Raw genomic sequence first — 9,793 nt, forward strand, 5'->3', positions numbered from 1 at the left:
CCCCTTAGAGCGTGAAAACCGTTCGTTTTTCGACGACGCCCGTCGTATAGTAAACCTACGCGGTATGTATACATGTGTGTACCACGTATACCGCGGTGTTAATCGAATTACGTAATAAAACGAACAGTGTTTTTGCGATGCGAAATCGTCTGCTGTGAAAACGGGCTGGAGTTTTCGTTGGACGCGCGTATATAAACGTACGAAAATCGTTACGGACGGCCGAGCACTCGAGTTGAGTTCTCGCAGAACAAACAGACTATTGAAGGTACCCGTTTTTCTTTAATTCGATTATTGTTTCAAAACCGTTTTACTGCAAACAATCGAACTGTTTTCGAACGCACGCGGGAGAGTAGATACAATAATAATAATTTTAAACTCATATTTTGCGGTACTTATACCTGATGTGGTCGTTGTCGGTGATAGAATTAACGCTTGCCGAGATAAGGGTATAAATTAAACCATCCGTTTTAAAAGGTATACCGTCCGATTGTTTTTACATTGAACGTTGTTTCCGTTATCCCGCTCGTGAAATGGTATCATCCAAAATTGTTATGATCCCGTACGGCACATGATTCCGTTTTATATTATTCTGCGCATTAATTGCGAAGAGTATATGTTATTTTCACCTTTAACCTATCGCACAAAATATTTCGTAGTTGTCGAGATTTTAGATAGGTAGGTAGTTGGATCTTTTTCCTCGTAAAAACTTTGTCAAGATTGTAAGTTAATTATACAATCGTTGTATTATTATGCCATCGAAATAAAAACATTGAAAGAAACAAAATCGAGGGATAATGAAAGCGATATTGATTGTTAGGCAATAATACCTTCAGCTCGCTGTTAAGTCTAATTTTGATCTATACCGTTTTCCTGCGGGAACTGTGCTCTGCTTCTGATTAGAAAAGTATTTATGGGCTTAGAAATTAAAATATGTTGGAAAAATAATTATTTATTGAGTATCAACAAATTCAACGAATATCATGACATAACAAGGCATAGATACAATACGCCTATACGAAATGCGTTATGAAATAACATTATTGAGAATTTTAACAAAGTAGAAATTGGATATTATTATTTTTTGTCAATAGTAATGTAATAAGATTTTAATCTATTTTATTTTAATTTAGATAGGTACCTTTAGTACCTATACTTAATATATTTAGACTTTGAAATCCAAATAATCTCAAAGTAACAATATCTTCATATATATTTCTCTCCTGCCTTACAAATTATTTAAACCCACTGACCCTTGACCTTGACTCCGAAAATATCCCAGGCAATCCTCCTAAAAGGCTCAGAGTCTAAAACAAGGTACATTATAAATAAATAATAATTAACTTTTTTCAAACATTATATTTTTTTAACTTTTCGTCCTTTCTTGATTTGTTTCTGTCTACCGTCCAGACTTAATGTATAATTAGTCTAGACAATACAAGGACACCGTATCTTAATTGATTAACCGATTTTTCCCAATAGTTGTATGCTTGTATTAAGTGTGAAATCGACTGCACAGTCAACCAATTCTACCTCTAGTATTCACCGGATTGTGTTTTATTGCAATAGCTTCGGAGTTTGCACATGAAGTTATCCAATTTGTGTAATTGAAATATGGTTTTGTGCCTATTATATGTATACAGATATAAGAGTGAAATACAATTCTATAGAAAAATTACTGAAGGATAACCATTGTCGTTTAGTGATTTGATAAACAAAAATGTAATTTTTATCTTGAAAACTATAAATCTCGTTTAAATAGTGAGTATTATAATTTCAGTAGATACAGTGTACAGTGTACTAGTACACACTACAAATTGCACTTATATACCAATTTTCCATCCACAATAATTATAATTAATAATATGATTAAAATGTGTTTTTTGTTATTCTATAGCTGAATCAAATATGAAATATTTAACCTCCATATTATTGTCATTGAATTTATAAAAATAGTTAAATTAAAATATTGTGAGAGTATAATTTGTTTATGTTCATGTGAAAATAAAATGCTGAGAATACTTTGTGAACATAATATTTATATTACTCTCTGTGTATTATTTATTTACTTCAAGCAACTAAATTATTTTCCTGGGTATTTGCACACATGTTTTTTTTTTAATTTCCCACTTAGCTTCGATACATTTAGAGAATCTTAATCATAACTAATTATACATTATGTTTAATATGGTAAATTTCTATGAACACGTCATTGTAATATGTAATTAAAAAAAAAAATAGGTAATTTATAGAGATATATTATCTTTTTAGCTGATTTTCATTAATCATTATTAAGACGTATAAGTTTATTGTACATTATAATCAATAATTCGACAATCAACAATATTTAAAACGTACTTTTTTGTTTGTTTTTAAATTTATCATTATATAGGTAATGTACTCAAACAATACAATTAACGAACACGAATTAATATCTAAAGTTCTTTGATAAAACGAATAATGCCATTTCTCGGGAACGACAGTATGGACTTATATAGATTTAATAGCTAGTAAGTAGTTTAAATTGTTTTTGACATAATCTTTCAAGAACTTCAAGTACGTTCTTGAGATGTATTTCGATAGGTATAATATAAAATTCTACTTGAAGTTAATTGACGACTATATTTAAAAACACTTGTGAGATAAAAATGTTTACTATTTTTGAAAATAACCATAGTCATTTCATCATTTCTATAATATTAGATTAAAATAATTTAATAATAATAAATAATATTTTATTAATATATAATAATGTTTGTACTTATTATGATATTATATAGTATACTGCACTTATACGCCGATTATATGAATCATGTTTATGCTATATTATAATTTATACATTATGCTGCATATTTATAATATTACTGAATATTGTCATGTTATTTAATGAAAGACAAAATTAAAGACACAATTAATGTTCAGAATAAAATTCAAACAAATCAACCTTACAACACGAAATCGTTAAAATCGTGAGTAAATAATTATACGCCGTATAAGTAAATTAAACAAATTAAACACGGGTATTTTTTAAATGATAATTGATTTTGTATTCTTTTGTAAATTGCGTTTCTATAACGAATCAAACGAATCGTCCGTAAACAACGGTTTTCTTTTTAATATAATTTATTATATATATATATATATATATATAATATATGTGAGATAGATAAAATCTCATATAACAAGATCCAATCAAATAACGTCTCTGACGAACAAATCACGAGCTCCAGTTTCCAAAATGTTCGTTTGAAGTATAACAATATACCTATATATTATCTCCGCAAAACTTTCGATTACTCCGTAGGTTTTTTTCATTTATTTTTTATTTTTACGTTCAATTTGTAAATTATATCGATTCATTAGGATTAATGTGTCCACACGCACACACACACACGCACACGTGTAAAATCGAGGCAATCGCATTCTAATGTTTTTATTTTTTTTTTACGTATAACCTATAAGAAGAAAAACGGTAGGTAAATAGCTGGAGTATATATATATATATACTTGCGTACCACGAGATATAGACGAAGGATCCGCCGTCGCCGAGACCGGCGATAATTGGACACGTTTTTCTCTCTGGCTCTCTTCGCAATCTCTTTTTCATTCTGCCAATATTACTGCCGTAGACTGACACACCACAGACATACACATGCACACACGCTTTACACTTCGAGGGTACAAACGTTCTACCGAAGTAACCTCATTAGTGGCGCTGCGGTCGGGGATGACGGAGCGGCGGGGATCCGGGAAAGTATAGTGCTATGGGAAGTTTGTAAAACTTGCTTGGGGACAATGTCGTCGTCGTGGTTGTCTTTATAATTCAGTCTGTACACACACACACACACACGCGCGCACCGACATGTGTATGACATCGAACGGCGAACGGTTATCGACAAATGTAAAGATCATCACTCTTGTAGGGAGGAAAAAAAGTGACCTCCAAACGATTCGTACTTAAATTATTCTGGAGTTGTCACTTTTTCATAATAATAGTTCACTGTAAGCTGAGACGTCGTATAAGTACCTATATAATATACATATATCAATTCAATATTTATCATTTTATTGCAACGGCGTATCAGCGGATACAAGTCCTTAAACCTGGTGCATATTGTATAATAATATATGAGTTTAATAATAACCGTTGTCTAAACTCTTATATTCCTTTCGATTTATTTCGACATAACATATCAAGACACTCGTATAATTTGTTGCTCATCAGGTAGATGAACTTTAAAACTGCCTACATTTGTTGAATTATATACTTAATATAATTTATTAAAAATAAATGACTATTATAAAAACAAAAAAAAAACAACAACACAATTTACAATTAGGAGACCTTATCTGGTTAATTAACTCTAACATGCGTTCTTTAAATTTTGTTAAAAATATAATGATAGCGCAATTCGTGTACTATTTATGGATTAATCATAATTATGAATATAATATATTATATCCTAAAACAGCCAATTTATTTAGTAATGCATATTTTTTATACCAACTTTCAAGACCGTTAAGTGTTAATGATTCATTTTTTAATGTTGATTTTAAAAAATTATAAATGCGTATATTTCGTTCAAAATATATGACACATAAATATTATGCGTACTATATTTTAATAATGTTGAACAAAAACTAATAATTAACAATTTTGTTAATTACAATTTTTTTTTGAATTTTTTTAATGATCATTTTCGAAATTATTTTGAAATAAAACCAGCTGTGCAGTAAATTGCTTACGGCTGACTGTTTAAAACAATGGTAATTTGTAATAACCTGAAGTTACTATTAGGTATTATAACTACTACCTAATCACTGTTCGGAAATAACTAAAACCTTTGATTATTGTTTCCATATACTATAAGAACAATGGTAACCTCGTTTTAAAGCATATTGTATTATTAATATTATCTAAATTATAAAAAGAAAACATGATAGGTACATGGATATTTAAATATAGTATATACCTATGGGAATCTCAATTCACGTGCTTATAAAATAAATTGCATGGCCCTTGTCAATGACCTAAGTCGTCTCGTATGTACTTATTAAAAAATGTAGATAATATCGTACTGGCAAAATAGTTTTAAAATATTTTTTTCGCTCTATTCTTATAAAGTTTACTAAAAGTATAAATGTATTCTAAAAATTCGCTCAACACTTTTCAAACTCTCTACCGTTTTACTTTATGAAATAATGTAATACTCGTATTATAATTGAATGGAATTTTTATTAGTAATTGAATTTGAGTCATATCAGAAATAATATTTCATTCGCTTTTAATAATGCAATAATATATTATATTTCTTTAGAAACTATTAAATTGTTTTTTTTTATCAGTTCTGGATTATTTGCCTTTTAAAGTTAATACCATAATAATAATATAAGAATTTTATGTTAGTATAATGATGTATAATGTTCATGAACCTATATTATATAGTGTAAGTATACTATTATCACGTACAGGCAATCAAAATTTAGTTAGTTATTGTATATAAAAGCCATTGTTTTTACTAATGACGGTAACGAACAATAACTGATTCAATGTCTAAATGTCAAGATAAATATAAAAATTAAAAGAGAAATAGAAACTTTACTTAATAATATTACGTATTAAAATTTTTAATGTTTTTAATATAGAGTAGGCATATTAAAACACAATTATTCACATGCGTTATGCAACTATATTATTAATAAAATCAAATCTGATAGGTACTTGGTATACAGTACAACTGTACAAGTAAATAATATTAGATGGAAACGACTAACGACACACTTATTATCAACCTAAGCCGTAGAAAATTTACAATTTTCACATATTACGACGTTGTTGTATTTTACATAACGTGTATATTAAGCACTCATAATATAAAATATCAATACTACATTTCCATTATTCATTATATCTTGTAATATATATCTATATTTTACAATCGCTATTTAATCGTATGTTGAGAATTGTACAACTTTCTTAATTTATATTCATGTTGTGACGTATAAATTATAAAACGAATAAGAATTAATAGTTTACGAAATAAATTAATTTAATATTTCTAAGCAAAAAGTAATATAGGTAGAAAATCAATTCTGTAAAGGCATGAATGTTGTTAACAACAGTCGTGTTGATTTAGAACTTGGCATTTTATTTATAAACATGTATATGTTAATAATGCTTAATTAATGAGTAAAAACTTGGAGCATATCATGTTATTTAAATTAAAGCCCAAGGCTTAATGAAAAAAGTATGTCGAAAGTTAACATTGAATACATATTTTTATTTTTATTAATAAATACCATGATTTATAAAATTAAATATTTAATCTTATTTTTTTATTTATAAATTCCTATGTAATTTTATGTTTTTTTTCTTTTTTCTTTTTATTTTACCACTGCTTATTATTTAAATCAGAATACCTACAAATAAATGTAAATGTGTATTTAAATTTAATTAAATTTTGATTTTTGATTTTATTTTTTCTTTAACAACTAGTTGGTAGGATGTTATATTTATTATTCGCTTACTATCGTTGTTTAATGATGCAAATGTTCATTGCAAATATTTATTTGCTTCAATATATAAGAATACATATAAAAACACTTACTAAAATATAATTTATTACAATTCTTTGATTTATACTGTCCATTTTACCCACATTTTTTTTTTTACTAATAATAATAATAATAATAATAATAATATTAATATTATTATCAAGTTGTTATTGAATCTATAATTTTAAAACATTTGAAAAAATGTAAGCTGTTGCCTGTTACACAATAAAGTGATTTGTTTGTGTATTTCCTTATTTATTGGTGTGTTTATATATATGTATGTACTAGTGTACTACGGCTTTGTACTGGAACACATTAATTTTTACTTTTAAAATACTTGTATGGGTTTATAATGTTTATGAGAAAATACGAACATTTTGTTGTCTCAAAATCAAAGATCATTACGGAAACATACACCGCACTTGTTTTTAACTTTCCATAAACCATCCGTATAACTTATTGTGCAACTTATCATTTGGTTTTTCACATAAATCCGATTTATGTGACGAGGGTAGAACAACTTATAATTTCCGGTTCATTAAAGCCACGCGCATAATATATAGTTACTATAATGTACTATCAAAAAAAGATAAAAGAAAAAAATAATGTTAAGTTCAGATTCAGTAGTCGAACTTCGAAAGATATGAATTCGATATGAATATTAGTGGGAGAATTTCTATCTTTTCTATTTTAGTTCCAATAATAATAATCAGAAAACCAACGCCCTCGAAGAGCACGTGACCTCGAGTTCGTCTAAGAACTATGCGATGAAAGTGGTTTTTGGCACAGCGGTCTCTCCGCGCCCGCACATAAGTTAGGTACCTATATAGTTTTGCCGGTACTACAACTGCCCAACGAACACAAATAATTGTAATTTGCAAGTTCAAACGAGATAATATAGTGTGACCGGTGCGTATAATTAATATTGAATAACATATAAAATGTATACTTTTACAGCTTATATACTTTTATATGAGATGTAACTATATTAATGAACTGACGCTTTAGGGATGGAAAAAAAATCGAAAACGCATTATTCGCCAACTTGCTTTTTGCGTATACTTAACCTATGTAGGAATAGACATCCTCAATATATCGAAATACGGGTTCGGGACGGGTCTTACCGCCTAAATATATTTTGCGTGTTAGTGCTGCATCGATGTCCGGTCGTGAATATATTATGGGTTCGGTGTATGAAAAGTAAACAGTCCACCCAGGTTTGAAGGACAGCGGCGTGGTAATTGTTATCTGAAAGTAATTTACTGCAGACTCAATTTTCCGATATCTTATACCATATTAGAAAAAGTGTTTGTACAGAATGGTAGGTGTAGGTAAAAAAAATCACAAACGTTTGGCAAAACCTCTCAGCTAAAACTAATCAACTGTCATTAATTTGAATTGAAAATAAATGCATGGAGACTTTAAGCATCCCGGCTGCGTATTTATTTATATAATTTAAACTCCGCGTAATATTTTTTTTACGAGGGACTTGTTACGATTTTGGGGAATTTCATAGTTGATCCCCCAGCTTATAGTCGTTCAAAATCGAGTAAGGTACTTTATACATATGGATAATTATAATGATATGATAAAATAAATGTGTTTCAGGTGAATAAGAGAAAGAAGTAGTTCTGAAACGGTAAGAAACAAGAAAATATGTCGTCATCGTCGCGATCGCAATCAGTAGAGCAACGGGTGGCCAAGTTTGAGACGTTCATCAACGACGTGCTCAAGGACAGCTTAAAACAGATCTCGGCCGCTCTGGATGTGATCAACGACCAGATCTCGGAACTGGAAGACGTGCGCAACACCGTGGACACAATGAGCCGGCTGGCGGGCGAACTTCCGGCCGGCAAGCCGTTGAAGACCCGTGTCAACGTGGGGTGCGACTTCTTCATGCAGGCCAACGCGGACGTCCGGACGTTCTTGGTGTGCGTGGGGCTGGGATGTTATGTCGAGTACACCAGGGACGAGACACTGGCTCATGTCCGTGTCCGGACCAAATTGCTCAAGGAGCGGGCAGACGATCTCCGGGACAAGGGGGCCCGGGTCCGAGCTCAAATCACCCTGGCCCTGCACTGCATACAGGCAGAGCAAGGCTTATAGTGACGCGAGTGCAGGTCATATCGTAAAAGACTGCACTTGCATTGCACATGCGCAATATGCATCCGCCATGAATTCACACACTGAGCATGCATACGAACGAAGCTATAATAGTTGTCGTTTCGTTATATTTTCAAATATCATTCTAATAAAACAGTGAACATGACTATTGTAGGAATACTTACTTTTTTATTAAATATAATGTATTTTTTGAATTGTATTTTTTGCAATTTTTTTTTGTTTATTATTCGCCGGATATCCGTTTTTACCGTACAACAGCTGCAAAACCGTCAAAAAGTTTAATTCACGTGTCAGTGTGTCACGTTCCATGTTGCATAGGACCGGTGGCCCACAGTTATTTTTTTTTTAACCGTGACATATATATGATTAAAATTTTATAATTTTATAAAGTATTATTATCTGCAAAATAATTTAATATTTGCTTTAGAAAATTAATTGAAACCCACAGTAAAAAATAATAATTTATAAAAAAAAATGTGTAAAAATAACCTAAAAATAAAATTATATAAGAAATAAATTAAATATAGGTATTTATAAGATTCAACTTTTAGTTACACAACTCTTGTAGCAGGCTAAATGAATCACCGTGTATATTGTATTGTATATGTACAAAATAAATTACAAACGTACAACACACTTTGAACCGTTCACGATTGTAGTATACAAAAATATAATGTATTTTATAATAAATTACGTATATCCCATTATCCATAAAAGTAGTACCTACTAAAAGTATGATGCATCTATTGTATAATATATTATGTGCTGGGGGTTGATCCGCTTTAGCTTTTCACATGATTGGTGACAAATTGTACAAACGCATATTGACAGGCCTATGAGAATTATACTTACAATTTCTAAAGGGCGTTTCCGCAACAAAAAAAATGAATTGAAAGTGTAAAAAGTAAAACACGCACTGTAATTTTGTTATTTTAAATTGAGTAATACGGACGGCTGTGAATTGGTCGCATACAAAATGTTGTTCACTTAATTATTGTTTAACTTTTGCCGATGGGAATATGATGAAACGGTAAAATAATATTTTCCTTTAGAGTTTATACATCCATCCACATTATTCATATAATATAATTAATAAAATATACCGTTTATACGTCTA

At 29.9% G+C, this 9,793-nt stretch overlaps 1 protein-coding gene across 7 annotated transcripts in view; it reads left to right on the plus strand.

The window, feature by feature from the left end:
- Nucleotides 1-8,875, plus strand: part of LOC132950339 (protein UXT homolog) — a 67,889-nt gene extending 59,014 nt beyond the window's left edge. For 6 of the 7 annotated variants that reach the window (XM_061021750.1, XM_061021751.1, XM_061021749.1 and 3 more), the window contains one exon: nt 8,161-8,875. In XM_061021750.1, the coding sequence (XP_060877733.1) occupies nt 8,209-8,658 (450 nt within the window). In that variant the 5' untranslated portion in view covers nt 8,161-8,208 and the 3' untranslated portion in view covers nt 8,659-8,875. Of the gene's footprint in view, nt 1-137; nt 266-8,160 lie in introns of those variants that run through there. The other variant, XM_061021754.1, reaches the window with a different exon arrangement.
- Nucleotides 8,876-9,793: the final 918 nt, after the last annotated feature.

The sequence above is a fragment of the Metopolophium dirhodum genome, chromosome 8, assembly GCF_019925205.1.
Source record: "Metopolophium dirhodum isolate CAU chromosome 8, ASM1992520v1, whole genome shotgun sequence".
Classification (NCBI taxonomy): Eukaryota; Metazoa; Arthropoda; class Insecta; order Hemiptera; family Aphididae; genus Metopolophium; species Metopolophium dirhodum.